A 20,678-nucleotide genomic window follows, 5' to 3' on the forward strand; every position below is an offset into this window, starting at 1 on the left:
CTGAAATTTGAGGGGGTGCTGTCCCTCAAAAAATAGATTGAGGGGGCCGAGACTGTCTTGGCCCCTAAGAGTCAGCCCCTATGTCTCCAGATACTGGAGACCTGGGTGGTTTCTGTGCTATCAGGGGAGTACATGCTATCAGGATCCAGACTCACCTGTTCAAAAGCAATAAACCCATTAAAAGTTGCAGTTAACCACCAGAGGGCAGAATGAGACAGTGAATGGTCAGTGTGGGACTGAAACCCCTCCTGTCTTTTCCCATTTATACACTTTGCATCATCAGTGTTTATCATACATATCGATAGAAATGTGATAGATTATACACTGTAATTTGTTAATTTCTGCATAATGTGCATTATTTCATTTACATGCACCATGTTTAATTATATTGAGCTCTTGGGTACACCCCCCCCCACACTCCTTGCTTGCTGGAATGTGTATCTTCAGGGCAGAATACTTAGAAAAAACAATAATAGAAGAATTATTGTTGAAATACCATGTCAAAAATTAGTTCTGTTAGCTTACCTTCAGGAAATGATGTTCCCAGCAGAAACAAATGTTATTCCCCCACATTGGGTGCAAATTGTGGGGAAATAGTCAAATCCTAAAATAATATTTGCTTTCATCCTGTAGTTCCATTAATTTTCCTGTTTTGCCATGAAGACTGCCTTGGTGGTTTTTCATTCCTAGATACGGTAATGATGTTTTAGAAACTGCTATCTGATGCGTCTTCTGTATTTGAGTTTTTCATTTATTCAATGAAAATTCTAAAACTTCTGATTCATGGCTGGGGGAAGAGAAATTCAGTTGAGACCAACACACTGCCTACATTTTAATATTTATTTCAGATGCTGACAAAAAAAGCACTGGATGTATTTATGCACCAAGGCTGAGGTCAACAAGAGAAGGGCATTCCTTTTGACTTATAGCCCAAAACTGAACTCTGAAAAGCATGTGTCAGAGTTGCTTCCAGATCCTAGCTCACAGAGGATCACGCTAGCCAGCGATCATTAAATAAAAGTCTTTATTGAGTTACAGTTTCCATTCTCAAGCTGCTGCGTGCAACCCTACGTCTTATGGTTAGATCGGCGAAGCTCCGTCTGAGTCTCCGCCCCTTGTACACCAACTTAATATCCTAGCCCTGCTCCACCTTTTCCGCCTGACTGTTCTTCTCTGGGTCCCTCTGCCCCCCGGGGTCTCTTCCTTCCGGGATTCCTCTGACGCTGACGCTGACGCTGACCCCCCTGACTCTTCTCCCTCCTTTCGGCGGGCTTTAGGACCTGGCTCCCTTTCCGGGCTGCCTACTGCGCCACCTTCCTGTGCATTTGAACTTGGCGCGCGCGCCCAACCTTCCACCTTCCGTCTGACCGTTTCTTCACTCCCCGATGGAGGTGTGGCCACTCCTGACTCGTGCCCTCCCCCCTGTTGTGAGCTGCCAGCGCTTGATCCCTGGCGCCCTTCCTCTTCCCTGCTCTCTGGCGGTGACGCTGGTCCCGATTTCCAACTGCTCCCCTCTGAGTCCCCTCTGGCTCTATCTTCCTGGGGTGTCCCCCTAGGCTCCCCCCTTGCCCTGGCCACTGGTGCTCCTTTCTGTGAATCTTCTGATTCACTGGAAAGACTCGGAGATCTCGGGTCGTCGTCATCACTCATCTTTTCTTCTGCCTCCTCCCCCTCGCTCTCTGTTTCCTCCCTTGCCCTTGCCTCTGCTCCTGAACCCCTGACAGCATGCAATAAATTCCTTAGAGATATCTTTGAAAGGAGGTTACAAAGACCGAAATGCTGGGCACCAGATAGCTATTTTCAGACCTATTCCATTTCACCCACATTTCTAATGCAGATAAGGTAAACACAATCTCTTAAAGAACAGAGAAGAAGTGTTTGCGACTTATTTATTGGCACAAGAGTAAAAATCAGGACAACTTAACTATCAGCTTCAGGAGTTAGAACGTAAGTTATTAAATACGCATCAGTTGCTGCATAAGATGGCTCCTTTAAGCAGAAAATCAAAACTCCAAATAAAATAAAATAAAATTGTCTTGGTAACCCCAATGTATAAACCAGGTTGGGGTTTATACATTGGACCCTGTTGATTCTCCTGCATGTCAAAAGTGACTTTTGAACATGACTCCTGTTCTAGTTGTGTAACTTGGGATCCAGGTGAAAAGGTACAATATTAGCAGTGGATAACTGGACAGGCAGAAAAAAACTTGACAACCAGGATTCACATTGTATGAATGAGAGAAGACAACACTCATCAGTTTGCTAAAATTTATTTGTAGGAGTACAGAAGGCATCCACAGTTTCTGTATACACTCACCACCAGTTTGAAAAATCCAGGACAACATGGGGAACAAAGGAAACATTTTTTTTAAAAGACTATATTCCTATTTTAAGGGGAAATAAATCTGATTGATGGTTATGAGTCAAACCAGGCTATCACCCATTTGATCCATTTGCTTTAACACAGGGAAGTGGGGGCAGGAAGAGCCATTTTATGGAAACATCAGTCACAAAGACCTTTAGAGCATCATCAAAGTCACTCTTTTTTTCTCTAAAATGAAAAGTGGCCATGCAGACAACTTGCACATAGCAAACAGGTCAACTAAGTGCATCTTTATGCAAGGTGAGTCTTCCCCAACCATAGTACAACAAAACAAAGCAAAATCTTTTGAGTTCCAACATTTCAAGGCTCTTTACCTCAGCCATGCCATTTTCTGCTCACAGGTGAAAGCTGGATAAGTCATTGCCTGATTGTTGTGGTGGGTACTTCCAACTCCCATCAGCATAGCCAATTGCCAGGGACGATGGGAGCTGGGTGCCTTTCCATCTCCACCAACAGCTCAGACATTTACTTTAAACTGTGGACAGCCACCGCTATCACCACCTCTCCCTATTTTTGCCTTTGGGGCCCATAAAAGTTACACCTTTGAGATGGAGAGTGGAGAAGAGATGCACCATGACTTTTGTGCATGCCTGTAAATACACACCAATCCAGGAAAAGCAGTCAAAACATAACCAATCATGGAGGACCACCACGAAGCAAGCCATGAAGACCAAGTCCTATGAAGAAAAAGTTGAAAGCCTTGGGAACGTTGAGCTTGGAGTACTGATGATTGAGAGGCCCTCCTCCATGTCCCCCTGGCCCTAATGTACAGTAGTGTCTGGTACTCATGCGTGCTGGTATGGAAAAAGGACGGGAGCCCAGAAGTGGATGCAGAGTCAGTGAGAGGCAGAGCCAACTAATTCTAGTTTAGTCCCCAACCTCCTCCTCCTCCCTGCTGGGGTTTACAAGCGTAATACTGAGGCTGAGGAGAAGGACGCTGACAAGCAATGCTCCCCCCATTGACTGGATCCAAGTACAAAGGAAAGCAGGTGGGGTGGAGTTGAGGACAGACATGAGGTTGGTAGGATGGTACCCTCATCACCCTAATGGACCAACTTGCACTGCTAATGTGCAAAGGCAGATGGCTACCATAGGTGGCTTTTCTGGTAGTTTTCTGGTAGATGGCTGACGTGGCGAAAAGAGGGCGAGCCCCGACCGTGCCGGCCCTAAATAGGGCAAGCCACGCCCCCCCGCCACCCGATTGGCTGGCTGGGCGGACGATGCAGCTGGGATTCCCTCGTTCTCGCGGGGGCTGCAACCCAGCCCCCGCGCACGTGGGGTGGGCGTGAAGCCCGCGACCCCACCTTCTTGCCAGGTCCAGGAAGTGGCTTTCTGGTAGTTCTGCCCCACCTATGGAACGCCTCCCACCAAGAGGTTTTCCTGGTTCTTACAACCATTCCAAGGTCTTTTGGCTTTTTGGATCTTGTGGGCAAAATTTGCTCCTACAGACTTTATAAGAAATGATGATATGAGTGGTAAATTCTTCATGATATCTGAGGAACTTATCCCTTAGAGACTACAAATGGATTGGTGATATCAAAGAATAGCTAATAAATGAGCCATTTTCATGTGTTTTAAAGGTCGGAACATACGACCAAACTGACAATAAAGGGGATCTGGCTAAATATTAGGCAGGACTTTCCAATTGCTCAACCTGGAAAAGTCTGAGAATATGGTACTTTCATTTATTAAATATATTTAAACAATTTACGGTATATAACACTTAACTAGTCTCTAAGCAGGTACCAATTGAGGGACTAATCTTAGGGTTCTAATGAGTTCCATGCATCTGTCTTAGTGTTAAGTGTTTACTCCTGAGTAGGGATGGAAGTATCTGCCAATTTCAGTTCTTTCTGTTTTTCATTCCCCCCAGCTTAAATTCTGCTTTCCATATTTCTGTAACAATTTGAGAGAAAGAAAAAAAACATGAAAATCCTTCAGCATTTTGGTTTAAGTTCTTCCTAATAAAAGACATTTTTGTATGCACTTTTTGCAAGCAGCTTCTCCCAATAAAAGGCATTTTTGCATGTTATTTTCACTAGTATCTTTATTTCTAATGCACAGATCCCCCCAATACATGCATTTTTGTAAACACTGGTTGGCGAACTGCGCTGCAAAATTTGGAGAAGTGCAAATTTCAAAGGACAGCTGTGTTTCAGTTTTCGTAATGCTGTGGAACGTGCAAATCTGGATGATTCAGCTTTAGATGCAAGTTGAATCAAATCTCTCCCTCATCCCTATCCTGGGTGTTTACTGAATTGGGCTAAATGTTGCTGAATGTTTTTGGAATCGCAGCTAGGCCTGATCTGTTATTGCTTAGCACAACTTAGCGCAACGTGATACAAACTGAACTCTTCTGAAATAAATCATGCCTACAGCCTTGCTTTCTCTTGAAGTAAGAAATGTTTAGCTTAATGCACGAGCACGCAGAGAGCACATCTCAGCAATGGACAATTATTCTAGTAGCTTTGAAAGAACATTTCAGCAAAAAGGCTCCAAAAGCAATTGACATGAGAAAGTCCCTGCCTGCGGGGATGCAATGTGAGACTGGGCACTTGACCACTTAGGGGTTCCATGGATGGCAGGGCCCCATGGATGGCAGGACCTAAGGGAGTAGCTTGGGGGGGTGTTGCCAGGGTGATGGCCCTGGGCACATTTTTCTGGGGGGCACTGCGCCTTTGGCTCCTTACATCAACCTGCCAGCCCTGTGTCACTTTGCTAGGCTGGGATCTGATCTGAATGAATCACCGGGTAAATCTTTCACATCAGATCTCAGACTCACAAAGTAGCTCGGGACTGGCAGGGTGGCATGAGAAGGATGCAACACCTATGCATCCTTCGATCCCAGCCTTGTCCTTGCTTAGTGAGGCTGGGATTGAAGGATGTGTGGCTGTTGCATCATTTTCACACCACGCTGCCAGACCTGAGCTGCTTTACAAGACTCGGATGATCCAAGGGCCAATTCAGCTGAGCTCCCCACTACATGGGCTGGCAGGTGGTATAGCATGGCCCTGCTTGACTCTGCTATAGGGGGGTTCATGTCGTCTGCGAGGGCTGGGCTGCCATTGTGGGCTCCATTCACCCTCTACACCAGGCATAGGCAAACTCGGCCCTCCAGATGTTTTGGGACTACAACTCCCATCATCCCTAGCTAACAGGACCAGTGGTCAGGGATGATGGGAACTGTAGTCCCAAAACATCTGGAGGGCCGAGTTTGCCTATGCCTGCTCTACACCCTGTTCTCCAGTTGTTTGTGTGAGTGCCCCGGACACCGGCAAACCATGCTATGCCACTGGCAGGGCCCACTGCTGATGTCTCTCATGGTTGCCCTTTTCTAAAAAAAAAATTATATACATAATCCAACTCTATTCTCTGGAGAGCACCAGGCAGTTCAACTGTTTTTAAAAAATTAAATAAAGCTCGAAGGCATTGCAGGGAATTGACATGATGCCCTTCAGCTACCTGGCATCCACCACTTCCAAACAGGGCTCACAGAAGCTTCCCTTGCCTGCGCTTTGGGGGCTTTGCAATTGGCCAATATCTTCCGCCCACATTCTTTTTCTTACATCTCAAGTGAAAGGATTAGTGTCATCCCCCCCGCCACCCGCCGGAGCAATGAAATCTAAAAGTAGGAATTGGAGAATGGAATTAAAATATCACTGAGCTGCCAGAGGGATACAGAAGGCCTGACAGGTTGGAAATGTGACAATGTGAAAATGAGAAAATGGCAAAGTAGTTAATTTTAGGGCTCACAGCTCTACAAAGGGCAGAACCTTTCAACATGTCTAGGGAAGAAAAAAAAGTCCAAGCATTAGCGTTTACCACTGCCTTGCAGGTTGCTAGTAAATAGTCCGGGACTATCTCTTAAACTGACCAAATGATGTTAGGAATCTCCATGTGTTTGCATGAAATATTCCAGAAAGGGCTGCAGACATAATTGTAAGATGAGGGCTGCTGGGTCAGGCCAATGGCCCATCTAGTCCAGCATCCTGTTCTCATGGTGGCCAGCCAGATACTTGTGGGAAGCCCACAACCAGGACCTTGATGCTCCCTACCTGTGATTCCCAGCAACTGGAAATTAGAGGCATGACTCCTCCGACAGTGGAGGGAGAACATAAGCCATATATAGCCTTCTCCTCCCTGAATCTGTCCAATCTCTTTTTAAATGCACCCAAGTTGGTGGCCATCCCTGCCTCCTATGGGAGTGAGGTCCATCGTTTAACCATGGACCGCATGAAGAAGCACTTTCTTGATCTTCCAACGTTCCAGTGAATTTTCTCTTGTCAACTCTTGTTTGCCTTTTCTCTCAATTAAAAAGTCTCAAGCTATGCAAGAGGAGAGAGATGATATGTGTGTCTGTCTGTGAAAAGGAACATTTCAGGGAAAGGCAGAGAAGGCTGAGGACAACTAGATGATTAGGGCTGTGCACTGGATTTGGCACATTCCTGAGGCAAACCAGGGCTATCTGGAGGGATTTGGGCATTGGACGAGTTGGTTCAGACAGCCACGGATCACTGTAAGTTGCGTTGGATGGCCCAGGTGGATCCATAGATGGCAGCCAAGACTATATGACACCAGTCCTGAAAGACATACATTGGCTCCCAGTATGTTTCTGAACAAAGTGTTGGTGCTGACCTTTAAAGCCCTAAACAACCTCAGCCCAGCATACCCCCATTGTTCAGCCTGGACACCAAGGTCCAGCTCTGAGGGCCTTCTAGCGGTTCCCTCCCTGTGAGATGTGGGCTTACAGGGAACCAGGTAGAGGGCCTTCTTGGTGGTGGTGCCCACCCTGTGGAACACCCTCCCATCAGATGTCAAGGAAATAAACAACTATCTGACATTTAGAAAACATCTGAAGGCAGCCCAGTTTAGGGAAGTTTTTAATGTTTGATGTTTTATCCTGTTTTTAATATTCTGTTGGGAGCCACCCAGAGTGGCTGGGGAAACCCAGCCAGAGTATAAATAAATTATCATCATCATCGGTCATCAGGCAGAAAGCAGAGGCAGGCACAACGGGGCAGGGGGAGAAACTGCAAACAGCCAAGACCAACCTGTCATCACTGGCTTTGTCTTCCAGGTGAAGGAAGGCCCAACTTCCTGCTGGCTTGATGCTTTTACCACACAGGATAGGCCCATATACTTAACAGCTGTGTCAATCCTGGGTGGGTCAATCCTGAAGGGTGTGGGTGACGCTCCACAAGCAGGTTTCCTTTAGGAATGCTGCTTCCGGAGCATCACCCACACAGGACCGGTCCCCATCACCAGCACAGGATAGACCCTCCCACCAGAAAATTCAATTCAAATTTCATGGAAAGAAGAGATCCAAAGGAGTGGGAACTTTGGTTCTGTGTCTCTCAGCTGTGAGCCTGAAGTGGCTGTCAACAGACATTTGCAACACAGCAGGAGAGTCTGTTCTTCATTCTTGGGTAGCACACCTAAAATAGTTCTTCGGCTCTGAATCAGAACATCTGGTGCTGAATCAAACATTTCCCCCTTTTAAGAAAAAATTTTAAAAATTCCCAATACCAATTTATCCTAACTAGGGAGCGCAGTCATACATGGTGGTACCCCTAGGACAAAGTTGTAGTTTCTGCAAACCATTTAAGGAGAAATTGGGGGCATTGCATGAAGGGAGGAGGTGTTGTGGAACAACCTGCCAGCTGAATTTTTTTATGGAGTGGGTGACAGTGACATCTCGTGGCTGCCAGCTGCTATTGTTTTTCCTCCTTCACAGCAGAGCAGGAAGCAGACATACTCTCCTCACTCATCATCACGCAACACGGTCATGAAGCCAACCAAAATGAGGCCAAAACTTTTAGAGCCAGTTGGGAATTTATTTATTTTCAAAGCTGCTGGAACTCTAGCAAATGCCACTGGGGGCAGAAATGCTAGGCTCTGGCTGTGCTTGGTTTTCTTTCAAAATGTCACAGTTTAGGGAAACAGTTGGAAGAGTCAGGATGCATTCAGACACAGGGAATGTTGCTTTAGCTTTCCTGATACAATGCCAGTGCTTCTTTCCCATTTTCTCATGCTCCTTTCATACTGCAGTAGCTGCTGTGTTACAGAACTGTTGCTTTCTGAGCAATACACTGACACGGCGTGCTAAATTTTGCACACATCAGCCTGTGTTGTGTGATGCAGAAAAAAAACGTCATCGGACAACATTTCCACTCCCTCACCCTTTCCGCATGTGCATGCTTTGGTTCTCCCACAAGCCCCCCATGAAAACGGCAGGGAAGAACTGTATGCTAGTATACCACCCCAAATTTTATCATTTCATTCATGGTTTTCTGGGTTGCAGATGTAAACTTCCACTACATTTCACTAGAGTTCCAAAAGTGGCTTATACGCTGCGTGCAAGCTCAAATATGCTACAGAAAGTAACAGGGAAAAGTTACTGTGTTTTGTGTGAATGCAGCCAGAGTTAGGCCGAAAGAGAGTGACTGGCCAAATACCTCCTGGCAGGCTTTATGGCTGAGCAAACTTTGGAAGGAGGGGGATATTCGTATGATTTCCCTTCCACTGACTGTTTATGTTCTTAGGACATTGCAACTTTTGGGATTGCCAAACAGGCTTGCTCTTTTAAAATAAAATGCGCACGCAGGGATTTGGAAATCAAATGAATGCGCAGACATCTGAAGATAAAAGCAGCCTTGCTTTCAGATGAAAGTTCTATCTTCCCAGTAGTCAACTGGATGCATCTGGAAAGCAACTGGACTTTCACATTGAATGGTCCCTTCACAAACATCTGAAGTTCTACTGATGCCCCCAGCAACTGGTCATTGATTCTTGAGTTTACATAATTTCCTTCCAAAGCTATGTAAGTTGGTGGCCTTCACTTAGGGTTGCCATATGTCCAGAATTTCCCAGACATAGCCGGTATTCGGCCCTCATAAACAGCATCTGGGCGGAAATCACTTTAATGTCCAGGAAATTCCAGACGTAAGGGAGTCCATGTCAGAAATTCTACTTCACTGTATTGTCTGGCAGCAGCTTCCAGAAGTTAATCATACTGTGTGTCACTTATGTAGGATGACCAGGTTTTGTGGTGACCCAATACCCCAATCATCATGGTCAATGGTCAGGAATGATGGATGTGTAGTCTACCAACATTTGGAGGGGCACAGCTGCCCTGTCCCCACACAATGATAAGAAGTAGTTTCTTACAGCCAGTGTGGTGTAGTGGTTAAGAGTGTTGGACTCATAATCTGGTGAACAGGGTTCGCGTCTCTGCTCCTCCACATGCAGCTGCTGGGTGACCTTGGGCCAGTCACACTTCTTTGAAGTCTCTCAGCCCCACTCACCTCAGAGTGTTTGTTGTGGGAGAGGAAGGGAAAGGAGATTGTTAGCCGCTTTGAGACTCTTTAGGGTAGTGATAAAGCGGGATATCAAATCCAAAACTCTTCTTCTTTAGTCTAACCCAGCCGTGGGAACCTTAGGTCTTCCAGATGTTGCTCAGCTACAACTCCCACCAGCCCTAGCAAGAATGGCCAGAGATGGTAGTTGTTGTTCAGTGACATCTGGAGGACCAAATGTTCTCAACATGTGGTGAATCTGAATTTACTGATCATCAGCTTTATTAGATGGCTTAGGAAATGGAGAAAATGTTCTCTAACCATCAGTGACCTAATCCCTCTTTATTTTGAGGGTGTGTGTGTCCTCAAATCCTTCCTTTTATTACACCCCCAGATGTAAATCTGTTGCTAAAGTCCTTTATCACTAGCTCCTGGTTAAGGAAGAAGATTGCTCTCCAGAGCCACGGACATGGCATAGCAGAACATTTCTGGTCTCTAAAGCACAATTGCACAAAATTAAACTAGGAGAAGCAAAGTTAATCTGATTATTGCACATTTAAAAACCACTCAAACACCCAATTAATCATTGTTGCTTTGGGTGGGGATTCGTCACAAAATTATTCCTTCCCTTCCCTCTTGGCATGTTCGTGGAAAATAGCACACTTCTCTTAATGACTGGGTGAAGGATGAAGTGCCGATGCCAAAAGGGGCCTTTTTGTAAGTTCTACTGATTGGAGCAGTGCACAGTTGGCATTCAGGATGTCCCCCTCACACATACATCAGGCTTCACAAAAACAACAACAGCAAGTTGTGCTTAGTATGGAGGAAAAGGTTCTGCAAGAAGCTTATGAAATGTGCCTTTAGTAGTCCAGGATTCTCCCCAAAGTGTCTCAAAACCAGCTTGAAGTAGGATTGAAGGAATATTTCTAGGGATCCTACAGTAATCGTGGCCTTCACAGTTGATATATTATCACTTGCGAATTGCTCATTCTTTGATTCTCCTGCATCTTCTGCGGGCCCATTTGGAGAAAGTAATATTGCTCTGGAAAATGTTTAAAGCATTTATTACAGTTCTTCAGCAGAAATGCCAGTTGAGCGCTCACGTAATGACAACTGCAGACCTAGAATGTTTTCTTCCAGCTGGTTGGAGTCAGCAGAGAGATAATCAAAGTTCAATAAATAATTATTTTTTTGAAAAAAGAAAGAAAATATTCTCTTCCCTTAAGAGTTTTCCCTGATATTGTGAACAGAGCAGAGGAGATGGAAGGATGTCTACCCTTGTGAAAGATCTGAATTCCATCAGTTCTTGAGCAAAGGAGAAAGGGCATTCTACTTGATGAAATTCTTAATTGTCCACCTTTGACCTGTGCAGCTTCGAAGAATAAGATCCATACCTGACATGCCTTTATTCTCAACTTCCAAACAGCGGCCTGTCCCTTTGTTTAGAATTGCACCGTTCTGAAAAAGAAACAGGAAAGAAATCAATGCATGGAACCATCAGTAGGGATATTGGAGAATCCCAAGAACTACAAATAAACAGAGATTTGAATTGTAAGCATTGACTTATTGTATTTCTGGAACAGTAATCCAGTGTGTATGATTGGTACACACTGTTGGTTGTTGTGTTCAGTTTGCAAACAACACATGATGGATTACATAAACCATCCATTTGCACTGCGCTTCTTTTGCATGGAAATGAATGAGGAGGAATAATGCAAGTCATGTTATTTCACCATGAGATGAATAATGTAGTTTTTTCACAGAAGATGAACTGCAGCAGAACAGAAACAGAGCTGCATGTAACAAATATAGGGCAGAACAGAAAAGGATGTCCGCTAGCCATCAGTCTAACTTAAAACACACACCCCATATGTGAAGCGGGTGGCGCTGTGGTCTAAACCAACGAGCCTCTTGGGCTTGCTAATCAGAAGGTCGGCGATTTGAATCCCTATGACAGGGTAAGCTCCCGTTGCTCTGCCCCAGGTCCTGTCAACCTAGCTGTTCGAAAGCACCCCAGTGCAAGTAGATAAATAGGTACTGCTGTGACGGGAAGGTAAATGGCATTTCTGTGCACTCTGGCACTCATCACATTGTCCCGTTGCACCAGAAGTGGTTTAGTCCTGCTGGCCACATGACCTGGAAAGCTGTCTGTGGACAAACGCCAGCTCCCTCGGCCTGAAGCGAGATGAGCGCTACACCCCAAAGTCACCTTTGACTGGACTCAACCATCCAGGGGTCATTTACCTACCTATCTTTTACCACCCCTATTGGGAGACCCAGAGGGTACATTCAGTGATCTCAGAATCCCAACTGGAGGACAAGCAAAGAAATTTCTTCCACTTGGCTGGCTGGCACCCAGTCTGGGAGCACGCCATGCTGCAACTCTTTGTTGTTAGAGCTCACATCTAATGTATCTGCTTTGGAGATTTGGCTTCAGCAGGAATGCTTGGTATGAAAATATACCTAGATGTCTGTTGAAGTATGAACTGGATTTCACTAAATTCTTGTGCTTAGTGGGAGCCAGTCCAAGGCATCTCACTGGCTGCCCCTGTATGCCCCCATGTCCCCCACACCCCAAACTGGCTTTACGGGGTTCAGGAGAACCCTCAGAACAGCACACAGGGGAGGAGAGGGGAGGTTGTTTAATCAGGCATGCTGATGGAACCATCACCTCAGCATGACGCCCTGTGACACTCTCTGCGAAATGATGGAAGTCACAAACCTGTATGAAACTCCAGCGCTTATGGAGACTGCTCTTGACCTTTTCACAGTCCAGGAGTTGTGGGAATCGGTTTTTCATATTATCCACCAAGCAGCGGGTATCAGGCAGGAGTGTCGTGGTCCCAAGAGCACCCAAGTGAAGATACCCTTCTTTGGTGTAGCGGGCAAGCTGGATGGGAGTAGGTGGGGAGGGAAAAGAGGCCGGGTTAGAGTCATGAATTTTATCTACTTCAATCCCAGTATGTCTCAACCCCCGGTTTCTCTAAGGAAGCTCACACAGATTTCCTAAGCTCACAACAGCCCTGTGAAGCAAGTTCAGGGGAGGGACAGAGAGCACTTTGAGGGGGAATTTGAACCCAGTACTGGACCAGCCTAAGGCCAACACCCTAGTCAGGACATAATACCATACTGAAAAAAAGAGAAAGGACTAGCAGCCGGAGGGAAGGGGTGTGCTTTATCCTCTCTCTAGGGCAGGAGTTGGAAACATTTTTCAGAGAAGGGGCCATATTCCTGTCTGGGAAAGCTTCTCACGGGCAGATGTCTGTGGTGGGAGAGACCAGAGGCAAAAGCAGGCAGAACAATGAATGTAATGTTGACCCATGTCAGAAGCCTAGCTGCCACTCCCACCCACAGCTCTCTCTAGTCTCCATCCAGGCAAGCAGGGGATGTTATCATGGCTCAAGGACACATTCCAGTCAGGCCAGCTCTAGGGGGCCAAGGTGTCTTTGGCACCCTCAATATTTGGCCTCTTGTGCATTACGTGTGCATGATGTCATGCACCACAGCTTCAGCACCCGGCTACACCAGAGGGCTCGGCCTTCTCTAGAGGACACAACATTGTGCACAGGCCTGCACAATGTCAGGAGGTGCTGTGGGGACCAGCGTGGCCTGGTGCAGGGTCGCTCTGTCCTGCACAGCATTGGGCGACACTGCAGAGACTAGCAGAAGGCTGCACCAGCCTATGCAGTATTGAGAGATTCGTGTGATGTCACACACAAATGGAACACACCAGGCCCCCTCAATCTTGGGGGCAACCTGGCACCTCTGCCGTCAGTCAAAAATACTTGAGGCACAAATCAGGGTCAGTGAGTGGTGGGGCCCAGGGAGAGTTCTGGGAGCTAGACAGAGGGGCCTGGAGAGTGTCACAAGGCCCACAAAGTCTGAGGTTTCCCACTCTTGTCCTAATGAAGAAAGAAAAAAGAGCTACTTGTCTTGTCATTTTGTCAAGTAGCTCTTTTTTTCTTTCTTCACAAAATGTTACAACGATGAAAATGGGAGCGGGAGATGTGAGGAAGTCCAAAGAAAATGTGAAAATATGTTAAGATCAATGTTACATTGTTTATTATGTTTATCTTTATTGTAAAATTTAATAAATTGCTTTAAAAAAAAAAAAAAGAAAGAAAGAAAAAAGAGCTACTTGATTGAAGAAACTGGTGGGTTGTTATTTTTGCAACTCTACCCCTGTAATTCTTGTCCTTGGAGCGATGTGGACTGGGGAAGCTCAAAAATGTGGAAACCGCCCAAGCCCCCTCCCCAAAGGTCTGGGTCCCTTTCCAGATGGGTCTGACTCACTTTGAGCTAGACCAAATTCACACTTTAACATTGAGGGCAGGGTACAAATTGTGTGGTCCTCCCCACCTGCTTTTCCTCCAAGAAAGAAAACCTCACCTTACCTTGGGAAAAGTGACTACAGGTAGGAAGTGGTCCTACATAGGATAGGCCCCACAAAATCTCTTTATTCACCCCCTCCCCCAAGCTTTTAGTCTTTTCTCTTTATTAGAAAAGGTATGGGATGACTGTCAAGGAAGAGGGAGCCACACCTCTTGCTAAGCTACAAAGAATTCTGGGAATTCTTGTTTCATTTTTCTTGGTTTCAGATTTGGCCACATGGGGCAGATGCACATTGCGAATTCCCCTGAATTCAGATAGCTGCTGGTATCACATAACAGTTAGCTCGTGTGTATTCTAACCTGTGGCCCCCAACCATGGCACGGATACAGGATGGCTGTGTGGTTCTCCTGTGGTCCTTGATCAAGACAGACATCTTTCACCTTGTTGTTGCGCAGCTGTAATGAAGGCAAAAAGACTAATCACTGCATAGATCATTGAAGAATAATCACGCATAATGCTGTGTACACAGATGCACAAAAGCAAACATATAAAACTGCTTTGGGACTTTGGTAGGTATCTCAGAATTTGGGCTTGTCCTGTCCATGAGAGTGCTGCACATCTTGAGTATGTGGTGACTGAGCCAAAACCAATGCAAATGGATAGTGGACCAGGGTTGCAGATCATATGGTCTAACAAAGCCTGGAACAGACTACTGCTCCCAAGCTCCAATTGCTTCCAAAACAGTGGAGATCCTTAAAGGAATAGAATCATAGAATAGGAATAGAATCATAGAAGGAACCCCAAGGTTATGTAGTGCAGTGCAGAAATCTCCACTAAAGCATCCCTAACAGATGGCCATACAACCTCTGCTTAAAAATCTCCAATGAAGGAAAGTCCACAACCTCCTGAGGGAGTCCATTCCACTGTCAAACAGTTCCTCCTGTCAGAAAGTTCTTCCTGGTGTTTAGTCGGAATCTCCTTTCTTGTAACCTGAAGCTATTGGTTCAAGTCCTACCTTCAGAGCAGGAGAAAGCAAGCTTGTTCCCTCTTCCATGTGACAGCCCTTCAGATATTTGAAGATGGCTATCATATCTCCTCTTTTCCAGGATAAACATACCCAGCTCCCTCATAAAGCTTGGTCTCCAGACCCATGATCATCTTGGTTGCCTTCCTCTGCTCACGTTCCAGCTTGTCAACATCCTTTTTAAATTGTGATGCTCAGAACTGGACACAGTATTCCAGGTGTGCTCTGTCCAACTCATAATAGAGCTGAACTATTGCTTCCCTTGATCTGGACACTATACTTCTGTTGATGCAGCCTGGAAAAGCATTAGGGTGGTGGGTTTTTTTGCTGCTGCATCACACCGTTGACATGCTAAGTTTGCGGTCCACTAAGACCCCTAGATCCTTTTCACATGTATTACTAGTACATGAATAATTCACCAGCAGGCTGGTACTCAATCACCTCTGAGCAGTTCCTGACTTCTGTTTTTGCAGGAAGGCAATGGGGACCTGGAGGCCCTTTAGGGAATTGTGGTTCAAGATGTGCTCTCTATGGGGTCCCCAGTTCAGAAAGCTGTGTACCAAGGGACTTCTGGTTGTTCCTCTTTATTAGGGATGCAAGAATGGATTGTTTTCCATTCCACTCAGTATTTGACACATGCAGCACTGTCCCCATTCTGCTGCAGTTCATCTTCCACTACACTTATCGTCTTGCTGTCAGCAATTAATTATGTAAATTACATTGTCATTGCATTATTCCATCCCATTCAGTCAATGCAAAATGGGGTGAAAATGCAATCAATTATGTATCATTTGTGGACCGAAAGCAACAACACTGGATTTATTTCCACTGTAGCCATGGAACAAACATGTGAACATCGGCAATTACTACTCCCATTTCCATTTTTGTTGAAATTCACTGAAAATCCAACTCCTAATCTAGTTGGATCTTTCTCATATGCCTGCCAAGCATCTTGGCTGTGGCTTCCCCTTTATCTTACAAGACATTGATGATTTCATATTTTTTTTAATTGTCTTGGAATAATGTTTACAAGCACCAACAATGAATTCCAATTACAGCATGGTTAAAAGAATGATCAAGATTTTCCTCCCCCCACAAACACACCTTTAAAACATTAGTTGACATAAATTTGGTTGCAATCCTAACCATGTCCACTCAGAAGTCCTTACTCACAGGTAGGTGTGGCTAGGACAGCAGCCTTAGTTGCCTTGGAACAATTGACATGGGTACCAAAAATGGTACCCGTGTAAATCATGCTTCTAAGTAAGAGACAACAGGTGGAGAAGGTGCCTAGATCTCTCTTTAGAGTACTGGGAGGGCAGAACTGGATGCAGAAACCAGATTGGAGGGAGCGCATAGCATGCTACAAGTTTCTGGAGGTGAAGCATAGGTAGGAAATGGGATCTTACCTCCCTGCACTCTCACGTCCCTTTTATCTTTCCTAGTTTCCTGTCTCTCTCCACCACCTTCTTTTTTAATACAAATTTTATTTTTGCATCTGCTATTTTACATAAACAAGCAAATTAAATACATAGATATATAATCCCTTTTGACTCCCTTCCCCTATTGTGAATCTTAATATAATGATTCCCCCCTCTGCATCTATTTCATGGATGATTTCAGCCCCATTTGAAATTGTAAGGATTTGAATTTTCACAAAAACCACATTGTGTTATTTGGACATAAAATCCTAAGTGATGGTTTGCATTTGGAATGCACTGTCAATGGGAAATGATTTATGGGTTGAGTTAGTTTTGTCTCTTTCCTTTAAAATGAGAGCATCACCGTCTTCCTGAGCAAACAGCATTAGTGGCAGGACAGGTGGTTCAAACACTTCTAAAGGATGGGGTTCCCTGGCAATTTCCCAGGTGTAGCAGAGGGTTTATCTGAGGTACAATTAAACTCACTGTAACTGAAATATGGGGTGAATGCAATTAGATCAAGTAATGCCCACAATCCACCTGATCCCCTCCAATCTGAAAGCAAGGAATATGGCAAAAGATTATCATTACCAGCCAAGATGATTCTAAGAATGGTCTTAAGAGAGTTAGGCACATTCAGAAATCCCCCATAGATCTCATTAAAAATATTGGAAACAAACAGAAACATGTATTCAACGTGAATCCCTAGAATGGGACTGCATGCTCAGTGTCGTGCTTTCCTCTCCTAATTACCTCTCCATATGCAATGGTGTTATTGTATCTTCTCATTTCTGGGTAGACGTGGTCTAAGTACCATTGGAAGTTCTTGCACTTCAAGCTTTTTCTGAGTGCTTTTCGCTCTGAAACATCTCCGATATCAATTCCAGGATTCTGAAAGAAATACATTATTGGTCCTTAAAAGATTGGCGTGAGGGCCCCAGTATGACATTTTGGAATGTAATTCAGTGGCTGTCTGATTCACACTGGGAACTAATTTGAACCCTAATTTAGGAAAATCAAAGCTTAGTGCCATCCCATGTCTTTTTGTCACGACTTAGTGAAATCTGAAGTTATAGTAACAGCTCCTGAATGAAAAACACTTGCCAAATTCCAGACAAATAGGTGTGCAGAGTTTTGTGCTAGGCACCTGCAATAACAAAACATTCTGAGCAGGACACATTTTTAATGGAACAATCTAGGTTGTTCTTCTTGTTGTTGTTTGCATAAGTGTTTGAAATTTGCAAGCATGGCAGTCATTCATTTTTAAAATGTTTTTAATCTGAGTTATAAAGTATTTAATGCTGCCAGTATGCTGTCCTTTGTCATTAATTGTTGGTTTTTAATTATGATTACATATTTTCCCCTGTTCATTTTTTGTTGCAAGCTACCCAGGGATGTTTACTGATGGGCAGCTATTTAAATTTAATAAGTAATAATAATAATGAGGATCAGGTTATATGAACTCCCAACCTAAGGTAAAGGGTAAAGTGACCCCTGACCATTAGGTCCAGTCGTGGCCGACTCTGGGGTTGAAGCACTCATCTCGCTTTATTGGCCGAGGGAGCCAGGGTACAGCTTCCGGGTCATGTGGCCAGCATGACTAAGCCACTTCTGGCGAACCAGAGCAGCGCACGGAAACGCTGTTTACCTTCCCGCCGGAGCGGTACCTATTTATCTACTTGCACTTTGATGAGCTTTCGAGCTGCTATGTTGGCAGGAGCAGGGACCGAGCAACAGGAGCTCACCCCATTGTGGGAATTCGAACTGCCAACCTTCTGATCGGCAAGTCCTAGGCTCTGTGGTTTAACCCACAGCGCTACCCATAACAGTAATGAGGATCAGGTTATATGAATTCCCAACCTACTGATGCCCAATTAGCCCTATACAAAAAGGGTTTAGGACCAGGTTATCTAAAATATAAACTCCTCCCATATAAAACTATGGGAGAAGCTATGCAATGAATTGGTATCTACTTGGTGCATCTGACAGGAGCATGGGACAGGAGCCTTTTTAGCTGTTATCCCTAGATTGTGGAACCAGTAGCATAGTGGTGGAGACCGGGGGGCTGTTGTCCTGGTCACACAGTTGGAGTGTTTGTGCAAAACAGGCAACCCCCCACAGAGATCCCCATGATTGTTCTCATGAGTGAACCTATGTAACTGTACCTCCAGTGGCAGGTTCCACGCAATGTACACATGGGACTTGTAGTCATCCATCCACACCTCGGCCACCCGCAATGCGTTCCTCTTTGTGTAAAAGCCAATGTTATTGTTGTAAGGTTTCTTCTTGCGCTCAATGTGGGCAACTCGAGAGCAGGGCAGGACTTCCATGCTGCCACCGCAGAGCCATACCTAGAGAGGGAGAGGGAGAGAAAATGGGAGACAGACAAGGAGTATGTGGAAGCCAGGGAAACTAAGGCAACATCTATGACCAGCTGCATCACAAGAGGATCATATCTTATGTTCACCTGGTGCCTTCATTAGATATCTTTAGGTGCCAGGAGAAAACATTCCTCTCCATCAGGCCTTTGACTGATTTGACTTAGATCCAAATGTGAAGTATGTATACCACTTTGAGTCCATTGGAAGAAAGGTGAAATAAATCATCACCATCATCATTTTGATGGATCTACCTTGAGTCCCCATCTACACTATACATTTATAGCCTCTATACATTTAACAGTCATGGCTTCCCTCAAATAATTCTGGGAATCATATTTTGTTAAGGGTGCTGAGAGTAGTTAGGAGGACTCCCTCCCCCAATTCCCCTCACAGACCCCCAATTGCCAGTGTAATAATGATAATGATAATCTATAACCCATTTTTTCCCTGATGGGGCACAGGGCAGCTTACAGATAAGAACTAGAATTGCTAAAAACATAGGGGAAATAAACAATCATTTAAAAAATAATAATTAAGCCTTGATAAAATTAAAGTGTTCCTCAAGAAGGGAGATTTCTGGGTAAACCACTCCAAGAATTGTAGTTCTGTGTGGGGATTAGGTATCATGGTGCTTTACATGTGTAGTGCAGATTGGGCCCAAAACACAGAAGAAAAGTATCTGTTCACCCAGGCCATTACTTATCCTAATAAACAGTCAGCCCCCGGTCTGAATCATCAGAGCACTAGGAGGTAATTATATACTATTATAGTTGATAACAGCAATGGGGACGTAAGAACACTTTTACAGTAATTTTTCTTTTGGGGGGTGGATATGGAAAAACTTGCTTCATTTAATTACACAGCTGGAAAAGACCATCATGTCAAACCCTGCTCAGTGCAGCGTTTCACTACCGCATCCTTGAAAGGTGGTCATCCACGCATTGCTGACAAATCTCTTGTGAGGGAAAGGATCCCACTTCCAGAGACAATCTGTTCCATTGCCAAACAACTCATTCCAGTAGAAATATGCCTACGGATACCAGTTGCTGGCAATTCCAAATGGGCAGAGCTTTGGTGAACTCAGGTTGCCAAATCGGCAACTCAAAAAGCCCATATAGCAGAGGGAGGAAGAATCCTGTTTGGGGAGAAGCCAGCTCCCTCCACATCCCAATTGGCCCAAGGACCCAGCTGAACCTTCCCCAGCAACTCCCCAGGGAAAAACCATTCGGAGCCTTCTTTCCGGGGGCAGTTGGGGTTGGGCAAATTCGCTCCCACTTGAAGGTGGAAGTAATGTTGTGGCTAAGAACATCAGAGAATTCTTAATGAAAACAGAAATGTGAGCAGACATTGAATACATTCAGTATTTGTTTTTGGTGCTTTAGGTCTGCAAGGAATATGTAACTGATTACAGCCCCACCCCCCATTTGCATTGAATTTAAAGAAACGTTTCTCAAACTTGGGTCTCTAGCTGTTGTTGGACTACAACTCCCAGCATCCGTAACTAGCAGGACCTGCAGACCAACAACAGCTCGAGAAACGCTGATTTAAATGAATGGGGCACTATAAAGAAAACATAACTTGAGTAATTCATGTAATTTACGTAATTTTGTCACAGCAGAGAGTGAGGTAAATAATATACTTTTTGCAAGAAGATGAATTGCCGAGGGACAGAAACGGTACTGTATTCCACAGGGCTGGATGGAAAGCAATGCTTTCTTACCTGTCCAGTTGTGGCATCTTGTCAACAGTAAAAAGCCTACCCAACAGGAACTGCATCCTTTGTTACTACACAGGAGCAATTCCTAGTGAGATGTTTTCCTCAGAGACTCTAGATCAGTGTTT

General features: G+C 44.9%; 1 protein-coding gene across 1 annotated transcript in view; it reads right to left on the reverse strand.

Moving 5' to 3' along the window:
- Nucleotides 1-8,196: 8,196 nt before the first annotated feature.
- Nucleotides 8,197-20,678, reverse strand: part of GALNT17 (polypeptide N-acetylgalactosaminyltransferase 17) — a 127,218-nt gene continuing 114,736 nt past the window's right edge. The window contains exons 7-11 of the mRNA XM_080982992.1: nt 18,621-18,806; nt 17,209-17,346; nt 14,370-14,465; nt 12,401-12,568; nt 8,197-11,136 (exon numbers count right to left, since the gene is read on the reverse strand). Coding sequence (XP_080839118.1) covers nt 11,008-11,136; nt 12,401-12,568; nt 14,370-14,465; nt 17,209-17,346; nt 18,621-18,806 — 717 coding nt within the window. The 3' untranslated portion in view covers nt 8,197-11,007. The remainder of the gene's footprint in view (nt 11,137-12,400; nt 12,569-14,369; nt 14,466-17,208; nt 17,347-18,620; nt 18,807-20,678) is intronic.

The sequence above is a fragment of the Podarcis pityusensis genome, assembly GCF_964106645.2.
Source record: "Podarcis pityusensis genome assembly, chromosome: 15".
Classification (NCBI taxonomy): Eukaryota; Metazoa; Chordata; class Lepidosauria; order Squamata; family Lacertidae; genus Podarcis; species Podarcis pityusensis.